The following is a 19001-nucleotide window of genomic DNA, read 5'->3' as shown; positions in this document are numbered from 1 at the left end:
TCTCCACCTCTACCCTTTAAGCCGTACACTGTTCAGAGAGGGAGATGGTAAGAGCCAAGTGTTATTTTTACTTGCTTTCAAGTCTTTTTCACTTGGATATTTTTATATGTTCTAACGTCTGTTTGGTTTTGTTTTGCAATTCTTCCTCAGCCCCCAAAGGACTTCTGCAAAAAATTCTTTCCCAGTAAAGATTTTAAGAAGTTGCTGGACTTGCCTGTTAATTAGCGTAAGTCTCCTTTGTTGCTCAACTTTATCCCAACGTACAGATCTGTTCTTCCCGACGTCCCAAGAAAAAGGAAAAGCAAGTCTCCTCCATCAGCAATAACTCCTCAAGTCGAATCATCAAGGCTTGACCAAGGATCAACATCTAGTCCTGTGGAATAGCCATCAACTTCAGCTCCGCAACTGATTCTACCTTGTCAACGTCAACGCCGACGTCGAGCTCCACTGCAAGCTCCAGCAGGCAGGACTCGAAGTCGAAGACATCGAAGTGCTGAGGTGTCATCTTTTGACCTAGCAAATCCACTAACAGCTCTTCCAGCAATCCATTTTGGCACAAGGGTCACAGTTGCCGACTCAGCCGACGAGATGGGTCGTAAGAAGGCCGTTGTTGATGATCTTTTGGCCGACATCTCCAATATTGTTACCATACAATCTTCACCATCCCAGTTCCAGCCAAAGCCAAAGAGGCTGAAGAAAGCCCAACCCAAGGCAACGGTGACTCAAATTGACATTGAGGACACCTTGCCAATTTCAAAATTGGCCGAAGGTGAGAAGACCTCCTCTGTCGCCGAGAAGAGACCTACCGAGGCCGAACCATCAGAATCAACCAAGTCAAAGAGGTCGAGGTCAACCTCTGTGGCCACCTCAGGGTCTCTTAAATCTGATGTCCCCAGGGCCCCCTCAATCACAATCGAGGACAAGCCAGTCAGAGCTGGTGACAGCGCCGATGATACTGAAGTCGGCGTTACCCTCTCTACTACCTTGCTTCTCTCCAAAGATCTCGATCGCAACGCCGAATTCAGCGAATATGAAAACTTCGCTCTGATGTTACAAAACTCCGTACAAGTAAGCCCCTTAACACTTATACTTTTCATTCTCTGTTTTTCCATGCTTAAAGAATTTTACTAACTTTAGTTTTCTCCATTTCTTCTAGGCAATCCAGCATGCCCACTCCTTCGGGATGTAGGCCTTTGCCATCAAGAAGGAGTTGGTCCAAAAGACCAAAGAGGCTGCTAATTTGCTCAAGTCCCTCAACAAAGCCGATGGCAAAATGAAGGCTTTGATGGATTAAGCCAAAGAAGCCAAAAAAGCCCAAGACAAGGCCGAGGAGAGGGCAGGCGCTGCTGAGGCCATTGCTAAGTTCTTTGAAGCCGAGAAGAAAGAGGTCGAAGCAAAGATGGTCTAGGCCCAAAAAGAACTTCAAGATGCCCTGGCCATAAAAGAGGCCGAGATCAAAGCGGCAGGTGAAAAGATGTATGCCGAGGGGGCGGCCGACGTCAAAGAAGACTACAAGAAACAAGTGAAACAGGCATGCAACAAGGGTTTCACCCTTGGTTGGATGGCTGCTTTAAAAGAGTTGGCTATCCCCGAGGATTATCTTCTTCGAGAAAATAGCCAAATCGTCATGTCGTTCCCCCCGACTCCAAGCCAATCCGAGGACGAGGCTAAGTCCGAGGAGGAAGCTGAGGCCAATAAGTCTGGGAAGGCTGTGGATGTTGGGGCCAAGTCCCCAACTCTGAATGAGCAAGTCTTGGGCTTGACTCAGGATGAGGAGAGTGAGGTCTCAAAGGATGCCTCCTCCCAAAAGACAAACTCTGAGGTTCCAATCACCGAGAAGAGCCTCGATCAAACTCTACAGGAGATCGATGTTGAACTCGAGGCTGAGAAGGCTGCCGAGAAGTCGTCCCAATTGTCTTCTGGGGCCGAGACACAGTCCGTCGCTGACACCGAGTAGTCTATTTTGATGTTTTTCTTTGTACCTTGTACTTTTTTTCTTACTTGTGAAACGATGTAAGCTTTAATTTGGCCGACGTGCCACCTTTGTAACCCAAATAAGTAATCTCTTTGTCAGGCCGAAGTGCCTTTTTTCTTCTTTTAATGCAAGTATAGCTTCCTCTTGCTTTTACTAAGTGTTTGAATGCTTGTCTATTTTGTATGCTTCCATACTCAGAATATTTTGCATGTTTTCAATGCACACCTTGACTGTGTAATCTTCTCAATGTGGAATACTTCGGTTATACACGCTAACAGTTTATCCCGGCCTTGGCCTAACTCTTGAAAATATTTTGTATAATATTTTCACAAGTGTTATTTACAACTTGTCACTTCACTTTTACTTAACAGGACTTCTATCTTCAAATATCTTCCAAATCTTGGCAACATGGTAATCTCGACAAGTACATAAGTACTTCTTTCAATACAACCTTGGCTTAACTTGTAAACTTTTCTCAAAAATTTCAACAAGTGTTAAACCAATCTTCGTTTAATCATAACCTTGGGTTAATTTCAACTTATAAATTTTTCCTAAAATTTCAACAAGTGTTAAACCAATCTTCCTTTAATCATAACATCGGCTTAATTTCAACTTGTAAATTTTTCCTAAAATTTCAACAAGTGTGAAACCAATCTTAGCTTGTAAATTCCAACTCCCAAGCATCATTCTCCAGCCCTTTGCCCCCTAATGTGAACTTAAGTTCCACTTGGGTTCTCATTAAGCATGTGGCTTTGACCTCGTCACCGAGCTAATATTCAAACAAAGACTGGCCGAGGTTTACCAACCTTGGTTCTTCTGTTAATCTTATCAAAATGCCCTTAGTTTCAATCTGTGTTTGACTCTGCTGATATGGAAAGTCCGGGTTAACTCAACTTAGTTCAACTCTATTATATGCAAGTATAATTCAACTCTGTCATATAATAAGTTTAAGTTATTCGTCATGTTTCAATCAGAAATATCTCCAACTTAGTTCAACTCTATTATATGCAAGTATAATTCAACTCTTCCATATAATAAGTCTAAGTTATTCGTCATGTTTCAATTAGAAACATCGCCAAGTGACTGGTCAGTCATACTACACAAGTTAAAAAATCAAGCTAAGACTTTATTATTACTTCGGCTAATAACAAGAAACTTAAAAAACAAAAAATCTAATGATAGAAAAATTTTAGATTGCAAGTATTCCAAGGTCTTGGCAACTCTTTGCCTTCACTGTCTTTAAGCCGATATGCACCATTGCCCAGGACCGAGATGATTCTATAAGGTCCCTCCCAATTGGGCCAAGCTTGCCCTCTCTAGGATCCTTCTTGTTGCCGATGGGTTAACCTTCTTATTATAAGCCCTGGCAAGCTGCTGCTGGTATAACCCTAGCTAGAATTGGTGCCTTCTCCCTTCTTTCTTCCAGTAGATCCAGATCTCGGGCTAAGAATGCATCATTAGTCCCATTCTCCACTCCCTGGGTTCTGATCCCTGGGATGCCGACCTCTAATGCGATTACTGTCTTTGTGCCAAAAGCCATGGCAAATGGGGATTCCCTAGTTGATCTTCTTGGCGTAGTCCGATATGCCCAGAGTACACTGGGCAACTCATCCACCCACCTTCCCTTAGTTGCTTTCAGCCTCTTCTTGATCCCATCCAAGATGGCCTTATTGGATACTTCTGCTTGACCATTGCTTTGAGGGAAGCTTGGAGTAGAGTAATAATTCTTGATCTTGTACTTTGCACAGAAGCTTTTGATTAGCTTACTATCAAACTGTGTACCATTGTCTGCTATTATTGTCCTTGGGATCCCAAACCTGGTGATGATGTTCTTCCAAATGAAGCTCTTCACATCAACATCTCGAATCTTTGCGAGGGGTTCATCTTCCACCCACTTGGTGAAGTAATCTGTTGCCACTAGCAAGTACTTCCTTTGTCCAGTTACCTGAGGCAGTTGTCCAACAAGATCCATGCCCCATTGGGCAAATGGCCAGGGACTGGACACTAGGTTCAAGTCCGCTGCTGGTTGATATATCAAAGGTGCAAACCTCTAGCACTTCTCACACTTCTTGACATAAGCTTCAGCATCTTTCTACATGTAGGGCCACCAGTACCCTTGAGTAATGGCCCTATGAGCGAGTGACCTGCTCCTTGCGTGGCTTCCACATACTCTTTCGTGTATCTCATATAAGAAGTCTTCTACTTGTGAAAGATGTACACACCTCAAAAGGGGTCCAGTAAAAGATCTTCTGTAGAGATGTCCTTCTGCTATTAAGTTGAATCTGGCCGACTTCAGTCTGATCTTGTGTGCTTCTTTATGATCATCTGGCAGTTTTTTCTCTTTAAGGAATACTATTATTGCATCCATCCAGCTTAGTCTCATTTCCACACACATTGCTTCATACTCTATGTTCAGTGGTTCTATGCTTGGACTTGACAAGTAGTCCACCATTATCGTCTTTGCCTCTCCAGGTTTTATTGCACTAGCCAAGTTGGCCAGAGCATCAGCATGGTTGTTGTCATCTCGGCTAACCTGCTGTAGTCGGCAATTCTAGAATAAGGCTACCAGTCTACCCACCTCCTTTACATAGATCGTCATCATTTCATCTCGGGTTGCATATTCGCCTGTTGCCTAGTTGACGATAAGCTAAGAGTCACAAAAGACTATTACCTCATCAGCTTCTATTGCTGCTGCCAGCTTTAATCCTGCGATCAGTGCTTCGTACTCTGCTTCATTGTTTGAAGCTTTAAATCCCAAACGAATGGATTGTTCTAGTATCTGCCCATCTGGAGATACTAGCACTACTCTTGCCCCCGCTCCTTGTCGGTTTGAACTCCCATTAACAAACAGCCGGAAGGAGTCGCCGATGTAAATACTGCATAGCCTGAGTTTCTCTTCCTTTCTTTGTTCTGCTCTCCCTAGCTGGGTATCTCCTTGTTCACTTGGACATTGTATACCTCGGCTCAACGGAACCCAATGTATGATGGCGCCTGGTATGAACTCGGCCACGAAGTCGACCAAAACTTGGCCTTTGATTGTTGTTCTAGGTCTAAATTCTAGGTCATATTGGCCCAACACCACTACCCATCTGGCTATTCTATCTGTTAGATCTCCCTGCTGTAATAAGGACTTCAAGGGATGCTCAGTTAACACCACAATTTTATGGGCTTGAAAGTAATTATTCAGCTTCTTGGAAGCCATTACTAAGGCCAGTGTTAGCTTCTCTAAGGGTAGGTATCTGGTCTTAGCACCAGCTAGGGTTTTGCTCATGTAGTAGACTGCCCTTTGCTCTTCCTTTTCTTCTCTAATTACTACTGCACTCACTGTATGCTCTGAAACTACCAAGTATAAGAACAGCTCCTCTCCAGGTACTGGATTTGGGAGAACTGGAGCTGTAGTCAAATACTTCTTCAAGTCGGCCAAGGAGACTTCGCACTCTTCTGTCCTAAGAAGTCTGCGGCTTTCTTCTCTAAGCTAAATAAAGGTTTACTTTTGTCAGAGCTTCTGCTTATGAATCTATTCAGGGTTGCAGCCCTTTCAGTCAATATCTACACTTGTTTTGCCGATGTTGGGCTCTCTAACTCCAAAATGGCCATGATTTGATTGAGCTAGCCTCAATGCCCCTTCTGGTAACCAAGTATCCTAAGAACGTACCAGACCCAACTCCAAATGCGCACTTCGATGCATTGAGTCGAAGTCGATATGTTCTAAGGATGTCAAAAATTGCCTTTAAGTCTTCCAGATGATCCTCAAGTTCCTTGGTCTTCACGACCATGTCATCTATGTATACCTCCACTGTTCTGCCTATTAGATGCCTGAACATCTTGGTCACCAATCTCTGGTAAATTGCTCCTGCATTTTTTAACCCGAACGGCATCACTCTGTAGCAATACAGCCCTTTTGGGGTGATAAATGCAGTCTTCTCCTCATCTGGGGGGTACATAGCTATCTGATGGTGCCCCCTATATGCATCCAGGAAGCTCATCCTTCCATGCCCTAAAGTGGCATCCACCAATTGGTCAATCTTGGGTAGTGGGAAACTATCTTTGGGCCAACCTTTGTTCAGGCTGGTGAAGTCCACACAGACCCTCTACTTCTTATTCTTTTTCTTCACAACCACCGTGTTTGATAACCATGTCGGGTAGTTTACCTCTCAAATGGCCCTGGCCTCCAAAAATTTATCCACTCCCTCCTCTACTGCCTCAACATGCATCAACGTCGGCCTTCTTGCTCACTGGATGAGAGGTTTGGCCGACCTATCCACATTCAGTCTATGGCAAGTGACCATGGGATTAATGCTAGGCATCTTGTACGACGTCCAGGAAAACATCTCAAGTTTGCTCTTAAGAACGCCTCTAGCTCTTTTTCCTCTTCCTCGGCCAAGCCAGAGCCGAGAAAGAAGAAGCGCTCCTCATTCCTTTGTTGGACAAGGATTTTTTTCAGGACTTCCTCACTCTTCTCTGTTGGCTCTTTGCCAACGTCATCTAGAACTTCCATGTCCTCATCTTCAATCTCTGCGACTTCTGTTTCTCATATGTTGCAGGTGGATTTTATTGCTGCCACGGAGCAATTCTTTGCCTGTACTTGATCCCCTCTGACCTCCTCAATTTCGTGCTCTGTTGGGAACCGCAACAGCTGGTGCAACGTTAAGGGAACAGCCCCCATTGCATGCAGCCATGGCCTTCCCAGGATAGCATTGTAAGGGGAGGGAGTGTCAATTACTGTGAACTCAGTTTTTACCTTTTTGGTACCAGCCTGCACCTCCAAAATTATTGCCCCTAGGGGCCACGTCAGCGTTCCATTGAACCCGACCATTAGACCATTGGATTATTCCAGATCATCTTGGTGAAGGCTAAGCTCCTTGTAACACCTGATACACATGATGTCACAAGAGCTGCCCTGGTCAATTAAGATGCACTTCACTTGGCATTTTCTAATCTGGAGGGATATTACTAAGGCATCGTTGTGTGAATGCTGCACCATCTCTAGGTCGTCTTCAGTAAAGGACACCACTGGTCGTTGGCACTCGTCTACCCTAGGTCTTTTTTACCTGACCTGGTACACATGTTGCAAGTGTTTTACCTTCTGAGTCTCCCCACGTATTTCGTTCTCATTGACCTTCAAGTGAATCACATTGATCACTCGAGGTCCGCCTGCCTGCGGTTGTGGTGCTAGAGGAGGCAGTGCTGCCGGTGCCTGAGGCAGTCTTGCTTGTTCTTCCCTTGTTCTGGCCTCGTTTACAAGGTCCCTTAAATGGCCTTGTCTTACCAGGTCTTCCAGATGTGTCTTCAGGGCTCTGCACCCCTGAGTCAGATGCCCATCTTTATTGTGGTAAGCACAGTGCTTGCCAAGGCTTCTTTCTATAAATTCTCCCAGAACCCTTATTAGTGCTCTGTAATAGGGCTAATTTCAAATTTTTTCCAAGACTTTGTAAACCGGGATTCGGAATACGATTGTGACTGTCTGCGCAGCCCTTAATCTTGTTTTTGGCTTATTGTATTTGCCATTACCTCGACCTCAATTCGGTGAGCTGTTTCCCTTCTCTTGTTTCGACGTCTTTGTTCCCGGCCTGTCTTCCTCGGCCCTCGCATACTTCTCAATTCTAGCCATCAGTTCCTCCATACTTTTTGGCAGTGTCTTTGCCAATGATTTTCGAAGCAAACAATCATCTTTCAAGCCATTCTTAAAAGACACGACCACCACCTCTTGGTTGTATCCTGGTATCCGGTTGAATACCTCATAGTACTTCTTGGTATAAGCCCTAAGGCTTTCATCCTCACTGATTCTCAGAGCCATCAGGGAGTCCACCCTTAATGGTTGTAGCTTGTTTGTCACAAACCAGGCCACGAACATCTCGGCTAGGCCTTCCTAGGTTTTCACAGTTCCTTTCGGCAACTTGTGAAACCAGTCCGATGCAATTTCCCCGAAGGACGAAGAGAACACCTTGCAAAGCAACAGTTCGTTCCCGGTGTATAGTGCCATTGAGTTCAGGTACAAGCCGACGTGAAAGTTGGGGTCTGACTTACTGTCGTATATATAGAATCTCGGCATACTGAACCTTTTTGGGGCCTCAAATTTGTCCAACTCTACCGAGAACGGCATTATCGGCTTAACCGGGGAAGTTACCTCGGCATCCTGTCGCTTCCTCTGAAGGTAATCCCTCAGATTCTCCTTGGTCCGTCCAGGAGCTCGGCTATCACCGGATTTCAGCCTCTTTGATGCGCTACTTCTAGTGTCATTATGAGTCCTTTTGGACCTCTCTCCATTAGTTGCGTCGAAACAAAGTTCCTTTGCTTGAACATCCTGATATTCTTTGGTGCAGGCTTCTTTGGTTCGACGTGTCTTCTAGGATTCTCTCCTCGTTGATTCTTCATGCCCGACCTCCCGCAAAGGCTGGTAAGAATATCCCTTAATCCTGTCATGCGGGGGGGCTACAAGGACTATTTTTTGCCCTTCCTTCTAGGCATTGTTCTTGGCCACTAGAATCGGCGTATCGTATAATGGGAATGGTGGTTGCATGACGTTGTTCTGCATCATAAAATTGACGACCATTTGCAGGTCCGCCAACTTGTTTGTCATTCCTTTCATCTCGTCGTCCTTCCTCAGGCATCTATCTTTCCATACCTAGAGATCGTCCTCGTTGTAATACCCATTTCGGTCTGCCTTCTTTGGTACGTCGCCCTCCTGGCCAACGTCTTTCTCTCCAGGATTCGGATCCCGACTTTCTTCATTGCAATTATCCTCCTCTATGTTGGGATCAAAGTGCTTACCACCACTACTACAAATATAGATAAAGATCACACTTTTTTGGTGTGATGTATGCTTTTTAATCACACCTTTTAAGTTTTATTAAAGTGTGGTCTTTAGGAGTGTGATTAAAAATGGTCATTTTTAATCACACTTTTTAAGTGTCATTAAAAAATGTTTTCATCACATCTTTTAAGTGTGATTAAAAACATTTAGATCACACCTTTTAAGTGTGGTTAAAAACATTTAGATCACACCTTTTAAGTGTGGTTAAAAATATTTAGATCACACCTTTTAAGTGTGATTAAAAACTTTAGTTCACACCTTTTAAGTGTGATTAAAAACTTTAGATCACACCTTTTAAGTGTGGTTAAAAACATTTAGATCACACCTTTTAAGTGTGGTTAAAAACATTTAGATCACACCTTTTAAGTGTGATTAAAAACATTTAAATCACACCTTTTAAGTGTGGTTAAAAACATTTAAATCACACCTTTTAAGTGTGATTAAAAACTTTAGTTCACACCTTTTAAGTGTGATTAAAAACTTTAGATCACACCTTTTAAGTGTGATTAAAAACATTTAGATCACACCTTTTAAGTGTGATTAATAACTAATAAAACCTGTGATAAAAAAAAAAATTTGACATATTTAAAGAATAATCAATATTATTTTTGTACGCACATTTGAATAATACACTACACACTATATACTATATTTTGAATCACAGCCATATATTGGATGAAATAATATCATATATTTCATAAATGAAAGTTAAATGTTTAAAAGTATATACAAAGAAATTAATAAAAAAAAAATTAACTGTGATTACATACATTAAAAAATAAAAAATAAAAAACTTGAAAAAAGTAAGTTCTTGAATTCTTTGACCATATTTTGCATCTCTCCAAGAAATTGCTGACCTGAAAAACAAAAAAACAAATTAATTTAAAAACCGCCAGAAGCATATGAATAAACTTACTAATTAATTTATAAACTTCCATTTAGATCACACCAAAAATAATATAATTTATCTAGTTGTTAAACTGCCCCCAATCCTTTCCCCACAGCCACCAAAAATGACATAATTATTTTGATTCTCCACACAAATATCAGTAAAACAGCACCACAAAAGAAGACAATATGCAACAATGCAGAAAGGATCACATAAATGATAAAATGGAGTATTATATGGACAATCAAATCATATGATATCAACATATAACTCACTAAAAACTATAAAACAAATAAGGATCAATAAAGCTTATTGGTCTTAAAAGCAGAAACCACATAGCCTAAATAATTACAAATTGGTATGGGAGCAATCCAAGTAGAGGAAATAATAAGAGCCCAGCACACTAAATTAAAAAGAAACAACTTGCATACAACCCCCTTATCTAAACCTTCAGCTCCCAAATTTAATAACTTGAGATGAAGCACATCTTTATAGGAATAGGATCAGCCACAAATAGATACTTTAAAGATTGTAACTGTCAAAAATACGAGAATTATATGATTTTCAACCATGACAAAATACTCTATTGAAATAGCAAATTCTCCACAATTAAAGTCTGTCCATGTAAGTGACAAACAATAACAGGTCCTCACTATCCAGCACTTCTCTCTGTGCATGTCAATGAAATCCATCACATACAACATATAAAAGCAATTCGCAAAAATTGAAGTAGGAGACTTGTAATTATCAATTCATTCAATTAGTATATCTTAACTCTTATATGAACCCAATTTTCTGTTGGACCATAACATTATTTGCTGAAATCATATTTTTTTAGGTAGAAAAAGTAGCTCATACGGATCTCATCAACGATATCATATCTTAGATTCTGCACCATGCACCTCAAATACAACTTAGGCCCATTTGTGAAACCAACTTTGGAAGTATACCAATGTCAAGAATTAACAATTATCTTGCTATGTTTTAATAGTCTTAGACCATGCAACCTTGCCCTTCAGTGGGGGCAGGATGGTTAAAATAGTATCCAAATTCACATGTTTTGAGCTCCTATGCTGCCTTGACAAATTCACACTGCAGCTATGATGTGGTCAAATAGCTATACCTCTGGATGATTTGTTATGACATCAATTGGTCCAACAGTTTAAAGTATAGAAATACTGAAGCTCAAATTCCAGCAAAATTATAGTTTGCTTTTGAATTTGAGCCCTATCAAATTCTCGTCAGATCAATACAGCCAGTGCCTAGCCTTAACACTGAACAGATTTTAGGTAGGCATGCCAAACCATCCATTTAAATAACTTATCTCAAAAGAAGAAAAATAGACATTCAAAGACTTTAATATATATATATATATATATATATCTAGAACTTATTATTTGTGTTAATTTTCAGTTCAATGAGTTAAGGAGGCAACCTGAATCAAAACCTATTATGTTCAAAAGTGAGTAGAAGATTACTTGAATGCAGCCCACCCAAAAAAAAAGGTCAAACTACATGCTTACTTCAGGCAGTTCTGCAGGTATAAAATAGTATTGCCAGCTAAACATAAATTCAATCCCACAATAGACACTGCTACTGCCATTTACATAAATCTAGTACATCACAAAAGTGACCAAAATGGCAATTGGGCTTCAGTGTTCAAGGCCTACACAAAATGCATTTACACCCAAAAGGTTGAAATAATGAACTAGCATAAATGACCTTACCTTTTCGTCAGCAGAGTACTTAGTGCATTTGAAATAAAACCTGAATATTTGGATCCCCAAGTATGTCTGCAAATAGTTTTAACATTTCAGTCAGTTCACTGAACAATAGTAATACATATATCATAATCAAAGTCTGAAAAGGATGTATTTTACCGATCATAGAAACAAGGATAAATAGAGTGAAGATAACAATATTATAACCATAACAAGGGTATCCATCTTTCAAACAGCATAATGTTGAAATTTCATCCAATGTCACCTCATGCTGTTACATAGAATATGTTCGGTCAGGACATCATTTCATCAGGTTAATCCCTATGTGAAAGTAGAAAAGATAAGGTAGATGGTAAAAATCTAGCATCTAGAACAGTAGTAGATTTGTAGTGATAGTACTGGGGGTACATTGAATCCACATAAAAATATGGTTTGTGTTTGAGAGATGTGTTTTAGAGATAAAAAGTACGAAAAGTTGTTTGGTTTGGTTTTTTTCAAAAGATGTTTTGGAAAATTATTTTGAGAGAAAGCTTTGGAAAAAGTGATTGATTTGATGTGTGTGAGAGAGAGATTTGTTTGGAAAACTTGTTTGGTTTACAAGTTTTGAGAAATTTTTTTGGAAAAATTTGTTTGGTTTTATTACTTTTAAAAACTTATTTGTAGAGAAAATTTCCCAAAAATTTTTCAAAAATACAAACCAAACGAACCCATGGTTGCTCTACTTAGAAAGTGTCTCTAGATTTATGATCAATAGTTGCCTTCTTACACAACTTGTGTTAATCCTCTAACCTCAATTGGAGACATCTACCATTTGTCACTAGTTAGGAAATAATAGGTGACCCACAGAAACAGGGGCAGAACAATAACTTCTAATAAAGACAAAACAGAGGGAGATCCTGAATTTTTGTGCAAAAAAACTTATAAGGGATGAACTATGACAATGTTTAACTCAAGGAAATTGAAAAGGAAAAAAACACTAGATTATTGATTTCATTAGCAAAAGAGAGGCTTGAGTAATTGAGCGAGTCATCACTACACATGTCCCAAACTTACTTTAAATGTATGTTGTTGTTTGGCAGCACCATAGCTTTCCTTAACAACTCTCCCAGCAATAGTTCTCTTTCCAAACCTGTTTGGATATAAACCTGTTCGGAATTAGCTCCTTCATTTACCGAGCAAATATGATTTACAAACTACGATGGAAATCAAGCGATTCATATACAGAAGGAAAACAAGAGCTGAAACCAGTGTGTTACTTCTTGTATACTTTCTGTGTAAACAAAACAACATCTCCTTTGCAGACATCACCTGAAAAGAGAATCAAAGAAGCTTTAAATTTTCAAAACCACCTTGAAGTGAACAAAAATAGTGCACTCAAAAGAAATGTACGTAAATAAACCTTTACCAGTACAATTGATGGCAAAGGATGATCTAGGATAGAGTGTTTCAGCATTTCCATCTTTTATCCTGAGGGTTAAAAATCATACAATAAGGATACTCTTATGCAAAAATAGTATAAAGCTACAAAAGATATTAATACCCTTGTAGAAGCCAAAATAAATAGCATCCTGTAGCAACAAAATTCAGCAGCCCATACACAACTCAAACACAAAACATCCTGTAGCAACAAAATAGCACAAACAAAACATCTGTCCAACAGCCCAAACACACAAGAAAATTCAACAAGTAGCAAAGAGAATAATTAATCCCAAGCACAACCCGCAAGGGATAGGTTATCCAAAAATTGAAATTAAAAATAATAAAAAAAATATCCATTACAACATAAAACCATTTTCAGAAATATCAATCAGTTGATAATCAGTACGAGTAACATGAGGAACCTGCAAAGAAGAGAAGTGACTTACAACCTCAACAACCTGTTTAGCAATCCACCAGGAGAGAATAAATTATAAGAAACTTTTCATCATCAACAATCAATATATGCACATAAAATTAAAAGGAATGCAGTATGAATAGTGTAATATCTGAATGATGATACCAAGTGTTCGTCAAAAGTTTATCTACTTGAAGGCTACAGGCAAGATTTTCTCAAACCAATTTGTAATAATTAAAACTAATTACAATTATGTGAGAATCAAGCAAACTTCATTTTCTTGTCTAATGCTGTCTATAATTCTCAAAGCTTTTCTGAGGCTGTATTCACTTACATATTCCATTTAGATGTTGAAGATGGTTATACAGCCATAGACAAACATTCCCTGCATTTATTTATGAATTTACAATTGTTTGCTGTAAATAACACTCACATCAACTAAAAACGCCAGATCTAAATTTCTCAATCAAATTCCCTAGATTTAGTTACAAATTTTATATATTACATAAAACCTTCTCTCATGATTTAAAAGAAATCAAAACGCTGAAATATAATTAAAGCACCAATCTGTTGCAACAAACACACACACACACACACACACACACAAGGCTACTTTGAGGTCATGTTTCGGAAGCTAACTGAAGAGAGATTATCAAGTTGTGTTGAAAATTAACTCAAGCAATTGAAAGAATTGCAATTAAAAGCAGCAATATGAAATATAAGAATGTGATAAAAATGCCATGATCACTTCATCTTTTTTTGACTAGCCACCACCTAAGCCTCAGTTTATTGGCTTTTTGAACAGTTACTTTAACATTTTCCCTTAATTTTTTTTTATCATTTTTAACCCAATTAAACCCAGAAGACTTTAACAGCCAAACATAGTAGTATCATTATTAAAGTAGTTAATCTCTGGAATGTAAATTTGACCATGTATTTTAAACGAAGTGTGTGCGCTATTTTGACAATCGAGAAGCGACTCAGGCAAAACATCAAACACCTTGTGGCCATGGCAGTAAAGCCAACATAACATTACTTTTCTTCACCCCCATGGCCAGTCTGCTTCTCATTTATAATTAAGGATCAAGATGAGTTTCCACTTGTTCACCAACATTCGGCTCCCAGTGTAAAAACAGTAAGAACTGTAAAATAGATCTATAAATTACAAACTAAACTAAATAAATAGACAAACTAAACTAAATAAATTACAAAGAGAATCATCCTAAAATAAACCACACAAAGGAATGTTCATTTGCACAAACAAGGGCTATCAACATCCAATAGACTAGCCAAAAACATCACAAAATACACTTGCACAACCCTTAACAGAGAAAAAGCAAGCAAAACTAGAGAAGAAACTCAAGAAAAGCCCTTTCACAAACCGCACTAGCAGTAACCACACAACATCAGCCACTCAGCATCAGCTCATGATCCAGCAAAGGCTAACACCAATACCCAGAGCAGCCCTTAAAGATGGCATGCAGAAAACCTAAGCAGCACCAACACAGGAGCAGCAAACAACATAATAGAAGCAGCATAGAAACTAGCAAACAAAGGAGAAGCCTCCAACCTGTTAAAGCACCACATATACAGCATAGGGCGGCTATTCCTATATATTACAAAGGTCCAAATACATTATATTTTGTACAATATTTACATAAACTTAACCTTTATTTAAAACTTTTTATTCACATTTTTTCGACAAAAATTCTAATCCAACAATAGATGGGGCCAAAAGAAATGCCTCAAATGTACCACTCATATCATATTTGCCCGCCAAAAAGTATCACAAGAAAAGACATTCCCAACAAGTCCATTATTAATTTTTCACTTACTCGTCACAAGGGACAAAATGGGGTTGACCCTCCAATAATGTAAAAGTGCTTTTGAACCCGCACAAAAACAACTACAGTGACAGAATATATATATACCTAGGGATGATATTTTATCAATGTATATGGGGGTGTGCTTTTTTTCCCTCTTTGTTTCCAGATAAGATAAAACCGAAGCAAAAATATAGGTCTATTGTCACTCAACCCTCAACAAAAACCAAAGCAATAAATAAGGAAAAACCCATCAACCCACAAGAAGATAAAAGGAAAACACTCTAGAGAATTTAGAGCTAAGTTCACTCAATCCTCAACAAAAAGCTCATTAATATAAATAACTTTAATGTCTTACCGACACTAGAATGGGAGGCTGCCTCCTTCTGTGCCTCTACATTGACATCAAGAGGCTGTGAGTGTTGGGCCATTATGGCAACTAAACAGCATAAATTGATATATAAGACATAAAATATAACGCATAATATTTACTTGAAAAGACAATGCAAAATATAACATAAGAAGGTAATGCATAAAAAACATATGTCCATATGGAAAACACAAAACAAAAACTACATATCATAAAACCATGAATACTCGTTAACTCATCAATTTTTTCTTTTTTTTTTTTTTTGGACAATTACACAAACAAAAAAAAAAAAAAAAAAAATCTCTAAGTTTGAGCCACTAACAAAAAAAAATATATTATATTTTTTATTTTGTCAATTTATAACTAGACCAGAAAAGCAGAAATACTATCCCATAAGTTATATCCAACCAAGTTCTAATCACCCTTACAAATCTACAGCCTACATTATCAATACTCTCAATTATTCCGTTGAACTGTGAGACATTTGGCAAAATAGTGATGGAAGGTGCCTTCATAAACATCTATAGATTTGATCAAATTGTACTCAATATTTGCTTAATTAAGTACATGATTTTGATTTTGTGAGATAGTATATTATCATAACTAATTAATATATCATCAATGAAGTGACAATAACATGATTTCAAAGTCGAATCAGTGTCTCCTATGATTCCATTTTCTAGTACTGATCTAAGAAAACAAAGAAATTCACTCCAGTTGCTATGCAAAACAGAAAACAATATTATCAAGTTAAGCAAAGTCCTAAATATTCAATCTTCTAATTGCGTCAAATATTAGACAGAAAATCATTTTACACTAGCAAAAAATTATTTCAATCACTTCATTCCATTGAATTTGAGCATGATCAAAGGGAAATCGACTTCACCAAATATTTTATCCCTTGTCAACACTTGAAACTGAAATTTTAAACTAATAGAATGACTCATTTATCATACATATTTTTGGGTTATTTGTTCTTTACTAGAGAAATTATACTCACATTGACATTGTTAAATTTTCAGATTGTTGTATCTTGTTTTTAATGTATCTTGTTTGTCTTATAACTTAATTGATCAAAGTACCTATTCAACTACAAAAAATAAAAATAAAAATCACAAATCATCACAAACACAACTTTTTTTCATCTCATAAAGTAGCCAAAAAGTCAAAAAACCCAACTAAAATAACTAAGTTTTCAAACGAGAATGTTGTATCAATGAATCTGATTTCATCATTGATGCATGAGGTATGTGATTGGAATCTATGTCCAACAAATTTATTAATCCGTTGTCTCATGAAAATTGGATTGATAGGTAAATATATATCATTTTCAGCTAAATAATTTAAGAACAATTCATTCTAGAACTAACAGTTTATTATATTGTAGTTCTCTTTGACTCGTCCATCTAAACAAATATGCCATAAATGTAATGGTTATTATCTTATATTTAAACAAATAAAATGATAAATAAAATGAATAGAGCTATTGGAGAGCAGTTCTAACTTATGGCTATGCCAGAGCAATATCTAATAGTTTAATGCTCTCAATGTTCAAATTTCATTAATAAATGCAAAAAAGAACAAAGCAAATAGCTACACAATAATAAGATAATTCCCTTTCTTTTGAACCACAAAAAACAGAGCATTCCCAACCCTTTATATATTTGTTTTTTTATATGGTACATGATATGATATTATATCATATGATGATTCATATAAATAGTAAAATTAATAACATATAACATTGCTAGCATAGTTCAATGACAAAAAAACAAAAAAACAAAAAAAAAAACAAAAACAAAAACAAAAAAAAACAAAACCATCATCATCGTGTCTAGTTTTTTGCCATACATTTTACATAGTATACATGGCCATTCTCTTGATGTTAATCACTGAATTTCTGCTGATCAACTAATACAAAGGAAAACTAAAATTACCCAATCTCATAAACTACCTAAATTCTTACATAGCTATAAACTGGAAAAATTGAAAGGGGTACAAAATAGATGTTTGAATTGTGCCTTTGTTTTCATTCTTGCAATATGGAATCGTGTTTGGACTTTTCACGGTTTTAAATAAAAAGCCAAATCTCTGTTCGATCTGAGGAAACAATGCACAAATCACCCGAATCGAAACCTTAGTTTATAAATCTCATGGCTAACTACATACATTAACTATAGGGGAAAAAAAAAAAACCCAAAAAATACGTAAAACTTGAAAATTCAGATGATAAATCAAAGATTTTAAATCGCTCAATAAAGAAGACAATCAAAATTTATTTACCATATCAACAATAAAGCCAGATTAGAAGCTAAAAAAATTGTGAAGATTAAAATCCATAAAAATTCTAAAACAACTCAACGAAATTGAAGCAATATAAGCTTAAATTAAAGAAACAAGAACCTACCCACCCCACGCCCACACCAAACCATCAATTATAACATGACTGAAATATTTTATTTAATAAACCATGATTAAAAATAAGATTACATCTTCAAATCTTGATTTCATACCAATCAACAAAAGTTCACCTTCTAAACTAATCACATCCAAACTACACCAAAAAAATTAGCATAGTAAACAATGAAATTCAAGTAGAAATATCATCAATCAATTTGACTTTCACAACTTTCAATAATTAAAACCCAAAATAAATAAATAAATAAATAAAAACGAACTCAGCTCAATGATGCATATTTTGAACTCACGGCGGTTTTGACGAGTTCGTCGAAGTACGATTTGGCATGGACGACAGAGACACGAGGAGAGACGAATCGACAGGAAGATCCAGGCCCTTGATTGAAGGATTGCTAACCGATCCACTGATTCACCAAGCTCATACATGCCATGGCTAATTCAAAAGCTACGGATCGATCGAGCTCTCTCTCTCTCTCTCTAAGAGTAAAGGAATTTGGAGAGAGAGGAAAACTGCTAACACAAAAGGAGGAAGAAATTAATAGCCCATTTTTTTTCATTGCCGCTCAATTATCCCTCCAAAATAGATAAATTATTTCCCCAAAAGATCTCAAAAGACTAAAAAGTTATTGCCCACAAAAATATTTTTCTCACTCAATGATATTAAAATATTAAAAATAATTGGTGACAAAAATATATTCTTCGCTAATAATTATAAAATATTAAAAATAATTGGTGACGAAAATATATTTTTCGCTAATAATTTTATAATTAATGACAAATTTTTTTCACCAAAAATCTCAAATTTTGGTGCCACCCAAAAAAAACTAGCGGGAAAACCTTCGGTGACAAAACTTACTTTTTCCTCACCTAAAAAGAAGTATTTGTTGACGAAAATAAATTTCATCACCTATTATTTTTATTTTTTTATTATACGTGACAAAATTTTATAATTCATCACGAATTATTCTTATTTAGTGACAAAATTTATTTTCTTCACTACTTTTCGTCACCATAAGTTACTTTTGTTGTAGTGAATCTTTTTTTTTTGGGGGTCACAAATAAAATTTAAATAATAAAATAATACCGTTTAACTCTTCTTTTTTTTTTTTTGTGACGCGGGTTGCTGTCGTTAAAAAAATTTATTTTTTGTTAAAATA

At 37.3% G+C, this 19001-nt stretch overlaps 1 protein-coding gene across 3 annotated transcripts; it reads right to left on the bottom strand.

The window, feature by feature from the left end:
• Nucleotides 1-9265: 9265 nt before the first annotated feature.
• On the bottom strand, nt 9266-18388 carry LOC114322150 (uncharacterized). 3 transcript variants are annotated; one of them, XM_082872947.1, is made up of 6 exons: nt 18135-18388; nt 12805-15450; nt 12656-12707; nt 12453-12528; nt 11406-11471; nt 9266-9646 (listed from the first exon to the last, which is right to left on the bottom strand). In XM_082872947.1, the coding sequence occupies exons 2-6, from the start codon at nt 12856-12858 to the stop codon at nt 9448-9450; spliced, it is 447 nt and encodes a 148-aa protein (XP_082729073.1). In that variant the 5' UTR covers nt 12859-15450; nt 18135-18388; the 3' UTR covers nt 9266-9447. The 3 variants fall into 3 exon arrangements, with proteins under 3 accessions (XP_082729073.1, XP_082729075.1, XP_082729074.1); XM_082872949.1 differs by having other exon boundaries at nt 9464-9646; nt 12453-12544; nt 12805-12866; XM_082872948.1 differs by having other exon boundaries at nt 9464-9646; nt 12805-12866.
• Between the last annotated feature and the right edge of the window lie 613 nt (nt 18389-19001).

Source organism: Camellia sinensis, chromosome 6, assembly GCF_055761805.1.
Source record: "Camellia sinensis isolate YWXY chromosome 6, ASM5576180v1, whole genome shotgun sequence".
NCBI lineage: Eukaryota > Viridiplantae > Streptophyta > Magnoliopsida > Ericales > Theaceae > Camellia > Camellia sinensis.
The sequence above is the reverse complement of the archived record's forward strand: the minus strand, read 5'-3'. Positions and strand labels throughout refer to the sequence as shown.